This window comes from Perissodus microlepis, chromosome 7, assembly GCF_051167445.1.
Source record: "Perissodus microlepis isolate ML-2025 ecotype Zambia chromosome 7, ASM5116744v1, whole genome shotgun sequence".
NCBI lineage: Eukaryota > Metazoa > Chordata > Actinopteri > Cichliformes > Cichlidae > Perissodus > Perissodus microlepis.
In genome coordinates this window covers 30962263-30977239 of record NC_140467.1, presented here as the reverse complement: position 1 = coordinate 30977239, position 14977 = coordinate 30962263, and the positions used below count along the sequence as shown (strand labels likewise).

At 39.2% G+C, this 14977-nt stretch overlaps 1 protein-coding gene across 1 annotated transcript in view; it reads right to left on the bottom strand.

Annotated features, from left to right (window-relative positions):
* Window positions 1-14977, bottom strand: part of atp8b1 (ATPase phospholipid transporting 8B1) — a 36585-nt gene that overhangs the window by 14546 nt on the left and 7062 nt on the right. Inside the window, exons 2-3 of the mRNA XM_084934624.1 lie at window positions 2538-2722; window positions 559-656 (exon numbers count right to left, since the gene is read on the bottom strand). Coding sequence (XP_084790750.1) covers window positions 559-656; window positions 2538-2703 — 264 coding nt within the window. The 5' untranslated portion in view covers window positions 2704-2722. The remainder of the gene's footprint in view (window positions 1-558; window positions 657-2537; window positions 2723-14977) is intronic.

Here is a 14977-nt window from a genome sequence, read left to right as displayed (position 1 = left end):
CATCTCCTGGCATCAGGATCTACCGTATCTGACTGTGTTTGCTGGTGAAAGAAAGGCCGCCCCAGCAGGGCGATCAGGTTTCAACCTTGACAAAGGCCAGTGACACGAAGCATAAAAATCTCTTCCGTGTTAACCGGCTGTTAGAAGGATAAACCACACAGCCAGCAACAACTACTTTAAATGGTTTTCCACATGAAGGGAGACAAATTTAACAAATGAACTGTGTGATGAACAAAAGCTGTACATAAATCAAAGAACAAGATTTTCTCATTTGACTCCAGTGTAGCACACCCAACCCTCATCGAGTTACATCCACCTCATCCCATTATTCATCTACAGTTCCATTCATAACTGAACAGCGTACAAAATAAAAACGTCATATTTTATAAAACACCCTCTCAGTGGGATGCCTGATGGAAAATACACACCTGCCCTGGTATTTGTTTAGGGTGTGCCATGTTCAGCTCTATATGCTGAGGGTTTGGTTTACACCACAACCAACAGTCAATCTGCAAATAAGCAAATTAAATGGCATGCTGATGTAATGTCTAAACTTACAGAGTATTTGCTCTTCTTTATACACAGAAAGACTTTTTTCTTAAACTCTGGCAGCTGGTGATAGGGTCGGTCATTGGCTTTCACTTTCCAGGTGACGTCTGCGAAACAAGAAGAAAAAAGAAAAAGAAAAAAAGACAGTGTTTTAAAAATATACCTAATGTTGATGAAGTAAACTATAGAATAAATAACATGTCTGTTACTTATATATCTCTAGAAAGTTAGGCTAAAACACAGACTGTATGTGAAAGATGGATGTAATCAACATAACTTCATCCACCAGTTAAATTAAAAAGAAGAAGAAAATAAACAAAAAAAAACAGAACAACTCAATTTTCCAAAGTAAAAATCAAACAAACAAGAAACTAGAAATGTCTTGATGCATGCTCAATCATCCAGGTAAGTAAATCCAAAAAGTTGATTCTGTTCATCTGGACGTAGCGTTTTGTGGGAGAAACGTTTCGTCACTCATCCAAGTGACTTCTTCAGTCTCAGCTGACTGCAGGTTTCCCCTTATAAAGAGTACATGTGCACAATATCTGAAACCAGCCAACTGAATGAACAATGAGCTGTGAGGTCAGTTCCTTGATCATAAATATGCAAACTGTCATAACCATTGATCAACAACCACTGATCAATGCCCATGAGTACCATTCACAGAGAGTTCGGGGATGGCTGCATTCACAGCATTATAAGATGGTGACAGATGTACCCTTAGGCCCCCTCCTCGATTCAGAGATGGTCTTTCCCTTTTCATGTAAATGGCCTCCTTGACTCTGCGCTCAAACCAGCGTTCCTCCCTGTCCAGGATGTGTACATCCTCATCATTGAAAGAGTGTCCACTGGCCTGTAGGTGTGAATAGACTGCAGAGTCCTGGCCTGACGAGGTGGCTCTTCTGTGTTGTGCCATCCGCTTTGCCAGAGGTTGTTTGGTTTCCTTGATATATAAATCCTGGCAATCCTCCTGGCACTTAACAGCGTACACTATGTTACTCTGTTTGTGTCAGGGACCCAATCCTTGGGGTGGACCAATTTTTGGCGCAGCGTGTTTTGGGGTTTAAAAGTCACAGAGACCCAGTGTTTAGAAAAAATGCGTCTCAACTGCTCCAATACTCCTGACACATATGGGATCATTACAGGTTTTCACTTAGGCAGCAGTTGTCCTTCTCTCCTGGATCGGCTGGAGCTTTCTTTTGGCGCCTTCCCAGCTTTGACAAAAGTCCAGCTGGGATAACCACATTTACTCAGGGCCTTCTTGATGTGCTGTTCTTCTGCTTCCCTGGCCGCTGTCTCTCTGTCTGTGGGGATGGTGTTCGCTCTGTGTTGTAGCGTCCTGATGACACTCAGTTTATGCTCCAGTGGATGATGAGAGTCAAACCTTAAATACTGATCTGTGTGTGTAGGCTTACAGTAAACATCAGCTTATCAATGGTCATAACAATTTGCATATTAATAATCAAGGAACTGACCTTACAGCCCACTGTTCATTCAGTGGTGCTAGTTTCCGTCATTGTGCAAATGTACCGTTTATAAGGTTGGGGAAAACTGCAGTCAGCTGAGGCTGAAGAAGTCACTTGGATGAATAACGAAAGGTTTCTCCCACTAAAAACGCTACGTCCAGATGAACAGAATCAACCTTTTCAGAAGAAACTAGAAAGTCCCCAAAAGTGGGTCACAGTATGATGTGATGCTAGGACATTTAACCACACATCAACCAGTATTATTTGCCTTATAGTGACATTAGTTATGCACATGTTAATAACACTTAAAAATCCACTGAGAATTTAAGGAGGCTCAAACATATTTGTCATTCACCTCAAATTAATCTCATGTCCATTAAAATCTGATCAATACTTTGGGAGAAATAGAAAATGTTATGAAACAGGAAAACTGCGTGTAAAATGACACATTCATCCCCTGAAGGAAAAAAAAAAAAAAAAAAAAAAAAAAAAAAAGATCATTGCACGTCTTGAATAACTCACCAGTGGGTCTTGTCTCCACTTGGGGTTGCGGTGCTCTTTCTGGTGCCTCTTCTTCCCCTTCAGAGCTTTCCTCTTCCAATTCGTCATCCGTCTCATCGTCACTGTATGGCATGACCTCATCATCAGGCCCCAGGGAGCTCCGGGTGTCGACACGTCGTCGACTCATCTTGGCGGGTCAGTTATCTCTGAGAAAGGAAAAAAATATGAAGAGATCAGTAGGTTCAATAATAATTTTACAGATTGTTTCACAGTGGAGTCTTCAGACCGTTTCTGAGAAGTTCTGCAACTTTTTAAAAACAATCAATCCAACAGCTACGTTGTGCAACGACTGCAATGATGAACCAGGTGCCTTTTTTTCAGACCTGCTTACAAAAAATAAATAAATTAATGAATACATAAATGAATAGATGGAGTCAGCAGATCAGTTTAATCCAGACAAAACTAATATATGAATGATCTGTAGTGTGATTTCCTGAATAAAGGTTTATACTAAGGATCCATCAGACACTAGATATGACTTAGATGATAATACCAATGCTAAAAGCTAACCTGCTCAGCATGTGGGGCCTCTTACATATGTTAGTATCAAGATTGTCTTAAAGAAAATGTAAACTCACAATCTCCAAAAACTTAAACTGACAGTTCCTGGGGGTGCACATCAGTGAGGACCTCTCCTGGACCACCAACACAGCATCACTGGCCAAGAAAGCACAACAGCGCCTCTACTTCCTGCGCAAACTCAAGCGGGCAAGTGCTCCACCACCCAACCTGACCACATTCTACAGAGGAACTATTGAAAGTATCCTCTCCAGCTGCATCACTGTGTGGGGCGGTAGCTGCACTGACTATAACAGGAAAGCTCTACAACGCATTGTGAGAACAGCTGAGAGGATAGTTGGTGTACCACTCCCCTCCCTGCAAGACATTTACACCACTCGCCTCACCCGCAAAGCCATCACAATTGTCAACGATGCAACCCACCCCGCGCACTGTCTGTTCAGCCTCCTGCCCTCTGGAAAGAGATACAGAAGTCTCCGCTCCCGCACTACCAGGCTCACCAACAGCTTCATCCACCAGGCTGTGAGACTGCTGAACTCTCTTCCCTCCCGGCTCCTAGCCAGCAGAATCACCAGATTGGCAGAAGTATAGGAAGACAGACTGGACTCTACCCCTCCCACCCCCCCCACACTCTCCAACAAGAAAACACTCTCTGAACCAAGAACTGGAAAACATTCCTGACTGGAAACAACTACCTCTGCATTGCAATTGCACACACCTGCTGCTACATATTTTTAGTATTTCTTTTAGCATTATTTATATTTATATTATTATATAGTAGACTAGTATACTATTTTCCAGAGAACACTGTTGGAACACTTTATTTTATTTATTTATTTATTTTTAGGTCCCTATTCAATATTACCTTATTGTTAGGGCTGTTTTTTGTTGTGCATCTGCACTTTATTGTTGTCAATGTCTACGCATGGGACAGTGTGAAACGTAATTTCAATTCCTTTGTATGGCAAGTACATTTGAAGAAATTGACAAATAAAGTTTTCTATTCTATTCTATTCTATTCCTTAGGGCTAGTTCCACGTAAGCCCTCAGATTCAGCATTTTTTATTTTTTTATTTGTACAATAATTGTACAATTTGTTCTGGCCTCAGTTTTCAGACCCACACGTTGCATCCATCATTTATATACAGCCCATGTAATCGTGATTTGCATTTTTCTTTTTAATTCCAAGTCTGTTTCATAAATGAGGAAGATGATGCAAGCACTACAATGCATCATACAAAGTAGTACAGTTGAAATCAATGGGGCCTTCAGATTTCCATAATGTACACAGTAAACTGTAAATAAACGCATCGACTATAATGAAAACAATCTCAATAAATTCAAAACATTAATATTTCAATAAATAAAATAAAAAAAATTGGTCAGGTTGACAAGGATTAATGGTTCCAAAGGCCTCAGTTTCTCAGACGAAGTTAAAGTAAGAACATTGCAGGGGAAAAAAGAAGGGGAAAAAAAAAAAGCTGTGACAGCAGTCACAAGTCTAACAGGTTTACAGATGCCACACACTGACTTAGTACTTAAGAATATGAAAAGAGCAGGAATGCAGCTGAATCAGGAAATGCAGATCTGGCTCCAGCTGACTGATCAACTCTAAAAGTTTTCACGGCAGGAAAACTGACCGCCCACATGTAGTATCATCATAGCCATTAATACTCAGTAATCAGTCACAAGAAGGGAGCTGTACTTTTGTTTTTCTCCCTACTTTGACTGACAAATGCCATGAGCAAAATGATGCAGTGTGATGACGTGGGATGTGTGTCGAAGTGATCGTGTCCATCTGAGGAATGCAATCACTCCCTCCTTGTCATCACCACCTCTCATTAAGGATGAGCTTTTTATAGCCTATTTGCTACGACTGGAACAGCAGGACAAACCTCCAACAGCAGTTTTCAGAGTTTAAAACAAAGTCTTGTGTTTGAAAAGTTTATCTGAAGGTGAGGTGTGGTTCTGTGACATTTAATAAAACAAACCTTGTTGGTCTTACCGCTGCACTGAATGGCATGACACAGATGATAACCTATGTGCTTCTGTGCGGTTCAGTTACTCAGTGGAACACAGATTATTTATCGACTGCTAACAATAGTTCCTCACAAAAGAAACGTTTCTGTCTTCTTGTTTCCGTCGTGTTCCCTAAAAACTACCATGTCCACCTGTTTTTGAAAATTACAGAGGTCTTAAAGCACATCTTCAGAAATGGACCAGGCCGAGTGCAATTTACAGGATGGAAATATACAGGATTTGGTTTTCTCTGTTGATATTGTATTTTAACTGTTGTACAGTGCTTTGTGACTTATGTCTGAAAAGAGTTGTATAAATAAACTTTACTTTCTAAGAAAAAAAATTTTCCAGTTTACTTAAACCTGGCATAGTTCTCATTTTTTCCTAATGTGACTACTTGTTTTGCCAACTTTGCACTCTCCACCACAAAGAAGAGAATCGGGGAAACATCCAGTCTCACAAAACAGCATGAGGCACAAGATCCACTTCAAAATATAGTTTGCCCTGATGAGGTAGCAACCTGAAATCCTCGGCAATAGTTAAAATGTGCAATTTTAGACCAGAAACATATTTACAGCCTGGTACAAAATGTTGTTGATCTCTGTAGCGACTTAGTGACAGCTGTACACTGGTGACAAAACAAACAAAAACAAACAAACAAACAAAAAAACACTAACATAATAATAAATGGATGAAAGTTTAAAGTTATGTATTTTAAGGGGAATAGCTGCCACCTGTCTTCATGCTACACCAGTCTCTGGTGTAATGGAGTTATATGACAATAATAACTTTGTGTAATTAATCCCCTTTACCTTTGGGTGACTGAAATTCTAATATTGGATGGTATGTTAATTAGCACTTATTAGCAAGTAACTAATCAACCAAGAAATTAACCAAGCTTTATAGCTTATTTTCTTTGTCAGCTAATACTAGAAAGCACAAATTCAGGGTTTAAATATCCAAAAGATGAAAATTTATTTTCATAATATCAATGTGTGTCCATCTTTTGTACCATCTGTAGACAGATTAAAGGTGGATGTAGCTACAATGATGTCATCCACTGGTTTCTGAACCCTCGAGATGAGCGTTTCCATTGTTACAATCTTGTGTGGGGCAAAAACTGGATGTGACAAAGAAAGGCGGGTCTCAATGTGGAACTGTACGCTCATGGGCTCACAACTTGTAATTGATAAGTTGTTACCCAATAAGCTTGTGATTTCATGCCACAAATAAAATTTTAAACATTGGGGTTTCTCTGTTAGTTTTTTTGTTTTGTTTTTTTTTAATTGAGTGGACATATGTCTAACACCTTGTTTCAGTATATATGCGGCAATAGAGGCAATAAGCATGACGCCATAGTTCGTTTTAAATAAACTAGAGGGTTATAACTATAACATACATGACTGTTTTTTAAAAAAATAAATAAAATTGTTTGGTCTTACCTCAGCTTTGATAGACAATGTAATGAATTGGCCATTTTATGGGAAATCTCCCTCTGACATCTGACTGACTAACAGTTCCTGATTAAAAGGCGCCAAGCTCAGATTGGCACGTTCAATCGGCTTAATGTTTAATGTTGTTAAAGAGTCTTTTAGCACAGCTGATAAGGTTGATTAATTTGGTTTCCAAAAACCAAACATAAGCACTGAACAATGTCAGGAGACACAGAAATGTACCAAACAGAGCTTAGCAGGCCACTCGAGGCAATTATAGTGCAGTCAGCATCCTGTTCTTCGTCTTCATATTAATGAACACTTTTTCCACTTTGAATTTAAACATCTGTCTATCTGTATGCAAGCGCTCTTCCCATAAAGAGGTTTACGTCAAATTAAAACTGCACAATGAATAAATCAGTGGCAGCTAAATTTCAAGCAACTCATTCAGATTCAAAGCTTTGGTCACACTTGGAGCTTTTGCTAATATTGTTTTTTTACAAAACAGGTGTACTTAATGACACGTCAACACGTTTGCCTTGTAACAGGCCCATCTGAAAGCTGACATTGCCGGCTTGGACCAGCTTTTCTTGTGTTCCTATTATGAATGTGAGCCACACAAAGAAATTCCTTTCCACTTGTTGGGCAAGAAAATCTAGTTTTAAAGCCTTCTTAAGTCATAAAGGAAAAATATTTTAGTCATTGAGAAAGTCTTCAGTCCACACAACCATGGTTTCAAAGGTTTCTAAACCAGACGACATGCTACATCTCAGTGCATTTATCACCTTTATCTCCACAATCAGTGTTCATGTAACAGCGTTTTTGCAGGAAATGTTCCATAGCTTGTAACTGATTGCCCAATTCTATGTTCTGCCAGCTTACATTTACTATTTATTACCAGCTCGGTGTCAACATTTAATTAAATATTAATCATGCTTTCCTTGCCAGAGCCTCTGTAAAGGCCATTTATTTATTAATTGGTAAGCACAGAAGTCTTCTCACAGACCAGGAACACAGCTCGGCACGCTTTGTGCATACATGTTTAAGCCACGCCCTCCTCACAGCCTGTAGTGTGTTCCCATGTGTCGTGTTCGTCAACAGTATTTCACAACTTTAATTAACAGTTGCAGCAAAATTTCCACCAATGACTTGTTGGCACACATGAATTTCATGTCTGACCCACAAAAAACAGGGATGAACATATTTAACACAACGAACACACAATATACTGTACATGTAAGGTGGTTAGTAGCTATGTATTCACTGCCGCTGAATAAAGCCGTTTTGCTTAAAAGGTTTTATGTCCCATCAAAGATAAAGCAGAGCCATAGAAAGGGAAAAAAAAAAATGGGGCGGTAAGAATATGTCTTCAGACTCTTGCTGTGATTATACTGATAATAATACACTCAACAAAAACAGCAGGAAACTGCTCAAACAGACTGAACAAACAAGGTAATATTCAGATCGCTCCTAAAAGTTTTCATCCAGCTAGAGATTTCTATAAGAAGTTCATTTCTATTCAAGCTCTCCATTTACAGTGGGTGTTTTGGCTGAATGGGTCTTGTTTGAGCATACAAGTCCAAACACGAAAACATGGGAACACAGAGATTTGATGACGGGAGGGGCGGGAGAGGAAGAGGAGGATCGAGTGTGTAGAGTAAAAACTTGCTGCTCTGACCTCACTTGGCATTTCCACCATCTCTCAGCAAAAACGCCACCTTTAAAAGTCAAATTATTCTAAACAACAGTCCGTCTAACCAGAAAAACTTTCATCACCCAGTCAAACAACACCACGCCAAAGGAACACACAATGCCAAATAATGCTCTGCGTCACTCCTGCATTCACGGATATATCCTTTAAGACACCCGTCATCACTGCAGGTATGCATGCCATCATAACAACTTCTTCCAAGCGAGTTGGCTTCATAAATACACAAGTCTAAAAGTTCTGTTAAGTTACAGTTTTGCAGCTGCTTTAATAAAAAGGCAATTACTGGGAAATTTGTCAGGATATCCAGACCAAGACTTCCTGATGTGTCCATGCGAAGAACAAAGACAGCTGATGGTTACAAGAATGCACTCCAGTAAATGCAGCCGTCTCCAACAACTCCGTGTATGGTTGTAAGAAATAAACAGGGTCTTTATTTCAGTGTGACCAGCTGTAAAGACACGCTAAAGAACCACACTATGTCCACCTAAGCAATCCACTTAACATAAAAACAGCTCTGGACCAAGGGAGTGGAGCTTTAGCCTTGATTAAAGTCAGATGTATCAGTGTCAACATGCCCACAACATTAACTCACTCTTCATGTTTAAAGTGAAAAATCCACAGTGTTGTTTCAGAAAAAGCAAAAAAAAAAAAAAAAAAAAAATACAACCAAAGAAGGCTCAATGATCCGTGGACTAATATTCAGTCAATTAACAAGGGGAGAACATGATATAGAATTCATTCAAACAAATGCAAAATAGATGTGTCTAAGAAAATATATCTGGTACAGGAACTATACTTTTGCTGAAAAGAAGTCTCTGCAGCGCATAGTGAGGACAGCAGAGAGGATCACTGGAGGCCTCTCCCACCCGTCTCCCAACTCTACAACAAACACATCATCCGACGTGTGAACAGTGTAGTGAAGGACACTTTCCACCCCTCAGATGCACTGTTCTCCCTCCTTCCATCTGGCAGACGGTTTTGCAACATCAAAACTATAATGACCAGACACTGCAAGAGCTTCCCCCCACCCCCACCCCCCCAAGCAGTCAGAGCCCTCAACTCACTACCACCAAACGACTGATATACACAAACGCCTTACAATACTCACCAAAAGACTCAAAAACAATAAAAACTTCCACAAATTCACTACAAACTGGACCTGAGAAAAACATGCTTATTTGCACACTCAGTCACATGGTTACTGAACACATCTACATAATACTATATTTGCACATTTTGGACCTTACACATGCCTTTGTCCTGTCTTGTCTACAATATCCTGACCATAACTTGAACCTGCTATTCAATACCTACTGCACAATCCACTTTGTATTGTCTCTGTCCCGTCTTTGTTTATTGTACAGTTAGTATTGTATAGTTATTATTATAGTATTGTATACTTAGTAATAGTACTTTTTACTCTTTATTATAAAGATAATAATGATAATAAATAATCGTTATTATTTATTTGTAATTCCTAGTTTTCTATCTCTTGGAGATACATCTTTTATATTGTTATAAATACACCATGGAGGGCTTGGGGTGAAACGGCATTTCAGTACAGTGGAACCCCGACTTACGAATACCCCATTTAACGAAAAATTCAAGTTACAAAGGCACTTAACGGCAATATTTCTGCCCGTGTTACGGCAAAATGCCCGTGTAACGAAATCCACTGGCTCTGATTGGCTGAGTCCAGAAGGCCCACAATGCCTTCTGAATCATGTGACAACTTGGCTTGGCTTTCGTACTTGCGCTTCGCTGTTCCACTTGAACGACGTATTGTTGTTGCAGTTAGCAATTAGCCTGTAGCCTATCGTTCACTCAAAAGGAGCGATGGGTGCTTCTACTTACGAAAATTTTCGACTTACGAAAGACCCTCAGGAACGAATCAATTTCGTAAGTCAGGGTTCCACTGTACGTTGTATACTGTGTATATTGTTGTACTGACAAAGTTCTTGAATGTTGAATTTTGAAAGAAGCATTGAATCATATGAAAATTATGTGGTTTTACAAAGCTGCAAATGAGCCGTTTACCAGGAAGTTTCCACTCCTTTTTAGTTTCCCCTCCTTATTAGCCATTCATGATTCATGCATCAAAATTACTATAACTATGCCATTACTGCACTGAACTGGATGATGCTGAGAAATTTTCCAAGCATCTGATAAAAATGCTTGTGTTTGGCCACGATGAGTCTGATGTTTAGCATTGTATCATGAGCTCCGGCTTCACACGGCTCTAAATGCGTCATTTGAGACCCTTCTTTTTCTACTTTTAAATGTTTATGGTGGTAATGAGACACTCTTACCGTAGTTCAGGAAATAGTTCCCCTTATCATTATTTTTTATTTTACCAACATGTCTCATATCTGTTGATTTTAAAGGCTGGCAGAGCTTTTGTCTCACACCACAGACTGCACTTTATAATCCAGTTAACATGACACAGTTGAAATGTAGAAACCTGCCCTGTCAGAAACATAGAGTATCAATGAATACTACTCTTTTCTTTCATTTTTCAAACCCAAAAAGGTTTGAGTTGAAATATAATGGTAACAACTTTTTTTTAATGCTTAATTTTCTTGTCTCAACAACCACCATGCTGCAGAGGGGATCGTGCTTTTTGATGACCCTTTCCTTGTGTCATGACTCTGAGATGGCTGTTCAAATCTTATGTTTACAATGAACAGCCAGTAACGGGAGAAAAAAAAAAAAGGCACTTTGGGCTGTGCCAAAGACATGAAATAAAGATTATTTTGAACTGTGAATCATACAAAGCTACTCTAGTACAGTGCAGTAGTTAAACTAAAGAGCTAGGTCCCCTTTAACTTCTGGAACTAGACCAGTGAAGTTAAATGTCTTTTCCTGTGGCTGATATCTTCAAACTGTTGTCAATATTGAATGTTAATATATTTTCAAGTTCTTTAGGAGGTATAAATAAATATATCAGACACTGCTGTGAAATAATGAAGAAGCGGAACCTCATCAACTTGACCTAAAAAGCTGGTTTTATCACCTGGGAAGTCAACTGAGGATGAAAGTAGCCTCATTAACAAACAAATTCATCAGTTTTCTTTCCCGAGAGCTCAGCGGTTCCTGCACAGGTCTCCCTGATAACAGATAACGACCAATGTGAGGCTTAGAGGCAGCCACGCTCTTCAGGATCGCTCTTCAGAAAACAGGTTTTGCTATCTGGTACAGGATATCCCTATGGCAACCAGGGGGAGCAGGAAGGGGTGGGGGGGATTCAGAGTGGGACAGAATAGAGCATACCTAAGTGACGACACTGAAACCTGAGGAGGGAGGAGGTACAGCGCTCCGTGAGACTGCTCAGGTGAGCAGTCGCCTTCAGACAAGTCAAAGAAGAAGCACAAGACTGTGCGGATCTATAGATAATGACCCTTAAATATCAAATTTGCATTTGGCCTAATATTTAGTCTAGGATCTAAGATCTGCGCAGAAAGCCATCCAAAAAAAGTCAATTAAAAGATACAGAAATAAAAATGTAATCATAAAATAAATGACTTTGGGTGCCAGTTTGCAAGTAAACTCAAAGTTAGTCCCTTATTGATATAACGCTGTACCAGCTGTAAATATAATATTTACAGTTTGCAGCATTGCAGGAAGACCTGATTGGAAATAGTTATGCAGCGTGTGAGGTTTGAATGCTGAAAGGCAGCTTTTGTTTTTAGTAAACAGTGTCTTCACATCAGGGTACATGAACAGGATCGAAGTGCACTTTTGTATGTGTGAAAAATGTGTTAAAGTCATGTGACTGCATGTTTGTTTAGGTGAAAAACAAGTTTGAAGAGCAAAACAAAAAACAAAAAAAAAAAAAAACACACACACACACACACACACGAAAATATGAGCTCACCAGATGGTTGCCTGAGTTAAACTCTGCTAGCGTAGCACACCACAGCCACTGTATTGTGGGCAATGTAGGCCTCAGGTTTCAGAAATGAAAAATACAAACCAGAGACGACTACTTCTCTATATGTCCATCAATAATCTGAGAATATTGTGAAATATAAACACAACAGCAGGAACTCAAACAGCAGTCATCCACTACGAGCTCCAGTATTTGTGTTTCAGTTAGAAAAGAAAATAATCTGATAAGAAATTTCACCTGGCCCATTTCTACTTGGTTCATATCCAGAAGAACACAATTACAATAAGACTGAGGTTTATTCATGTTTTCTCAGTTATTTCCAAAGCCTAAAAGAGAACAGCATCGTTTTGGACTTTACAGCAGGAAAGATGGCTTTCATTACGAAGATTAGCTGTTAAAGGTGTCTGACATTTAAAAGTATGAAAAAAATCGTAAATAGCATGAAGTCACTGATCATTCCGGTTTTCAAGAAAAACGCATTTTTCTTACTGCTGTGCTAAAAACTCAAAAGCATCTCTACATTTAGAGAAGTTTTTTAAAATCATGAAATATTTGAAATACTGCTGCTGACCTACAGAAACCTCACACAAAATATACTGTACTGGTCTTAACAAGGTTGCAAGTAGAGCTTCAACATGCAACAAGAAGAAATGGGAGTGAGACAAAACATTTCTTTGAGCATGCAATTTATTGAAAACAATGCTTAAACTGAAACAGGTTGTTTTATAGCTGATCAAAAGTTTAGGACCACACCTCCAAAAAAAACCTGTAACCACCCCCAAAACAGAAATCAAAGTTCCAAACATGAACTCAGTAATGAGTAGCTCCACCGTTATTGATGATCACTTCATTGCAGGATGCTTCATGCAAGCACTTCCATGAGGTGAGTGGGAACATTTCTCAAATTGGTGAAGAGCATCTCCTGTCTGGAACTGTTGTCCATTTTTGTAAACTTCCCTTGCCTTCCATCCCCAAAGCTTCTCAATTGGATTTAGATCAGGGAAACACACAGGATGGTCCAAAAGATTGATGTTATTCTCCTGGATATAGTCCCTTGTTCTGTGTACTGTCTCATTCTCCTGTTGAAAACCCCAGTCGTTATCACACAGACGAGGGCCCTCAGTCATGAGGGATGCTCTCTGCAACATCTGGACATAGCCAGCACCCTGCACCTCCTGAAGCTCCATTGTTCCACTGAAGGAAAAAGCATCCCAGCCCATTATAGTGCCCACGCACTGTACATCTCAGTTGGGATCTGCTTGTCATGCCAGTGACGTTAGAAACCATCAGGACCATCAGGGTTACATTTTTTCTCTCTGAGAATAAAACTTTCTTCCATCTTTCATTGTCCCATGTTTGGTGCTCTCTCGCAAAGTCTAAATGATCTGTTCTGTGGCGTTCAAGGAGACGAGGCCTTTGTAGATGTTTTTTTGTTTTTGAAGCCCTTCAGTCTCCGATGCCGTCTGATGGTTATGGGGCTGCAGTCTGCACCAGTAACTGCCTTAATTTGGGTCGAGGATCATCCAGTGCTGGTAAAATTTTGGGGTCTTCCACTTAACTTTTTTGTTCCATAACCCTCAGGATAATTTAAGAAGTCCCAAATGACTTTCTTATTGCGTCAGACATCAGCAGGGATTGTGCACTGCGAGAGACCCTGCTTATGCAGTTCAACAACCTGACCATGTTCAAAAAGGGAAAGGTTTTTTTGCCTTTGCCATCAGTACATTATGACAGTGTGACTACCTGACAGAAAATGACAATGAATCCACATTTTTGCACAGATTTGGCCTTTTAAAGGGATGTGGTCCTAAACTATTGATCAGCTGTAAAACAGCCTGTTTCATTTTAAGCGTTGTTTTCAATAAATTGCATGCTCAAAAAAATGTTTTTTCTCACTCCCATTTCTTCTTGTTGCATGTTGAAGCTCTACTTGGAACCTTGTTAAGATCCAACCAAGCAAAATATGATTTTTTTTTTGCCATTTTTCAAGTGATCTTAAACTTTTGATCAAAACTGTACATACGGAGAATACACTCAAATGCTGAAAAGCTGCTCATTAAATGAAAACATATTTAAGAAGACGGGCATTTTTTGTTCTAAACAATTAGCAATAACTGTCAAACTAACAGGTTTGACTTTCAAATTTAGATGTTGAGAAGAAACATTTTTTATGTGAATTTGGGCATTTTGTTAGTTTTTGTTTGTTTATATTTTTAAATAAACATAATTGGTTGTAAGAAAATGAGATTTTGCCTTTATTTTACAAGTCTGTGGTACTGCTAAGCCCTAATCCACAAAACCAAATCCCTTGTTCCTTGAATTATAACCTAAACCTGACTTAACGGGAAGAAAACAAAACAGATTTGGTTGACCTCATTTAAAAACCTGAAAGATATTTGTGTCTGTGGAACATTGAGGACAGAATAGATGCGATTGGTCGCATTAACACAGAGTCGGGTTTCTGCAGCACCTGGGGGGGAATCTGTGTGAGCTGATGTCTGTAATACAAAAAAAAAAAAAAAACAACCTGAACAATGGCTGCCTGTTCTCTGCAGAGTCGGTGTTAAATTCCAGTACAAAGCTAAACTATTCACCATATTCCTGCTTCCTTAACATCTTCTTTAATACTCAGTTCTTTTCAGTCAGCAGAGTCCATCTTTGTATTTTAATGTAAAACAACTGAGACAGAAAAAAAAAAAAAAAAAAAAAATCATAAAAAGGTCATTTTTCAAAAATCAGTTTGATTCATTTGAGGAACATTTGTAAACTGTAATGTGTGGTCGCTTCAGCTCAAAGGGAGAATATTATTCCTGCTTTTGTGTCATGACGT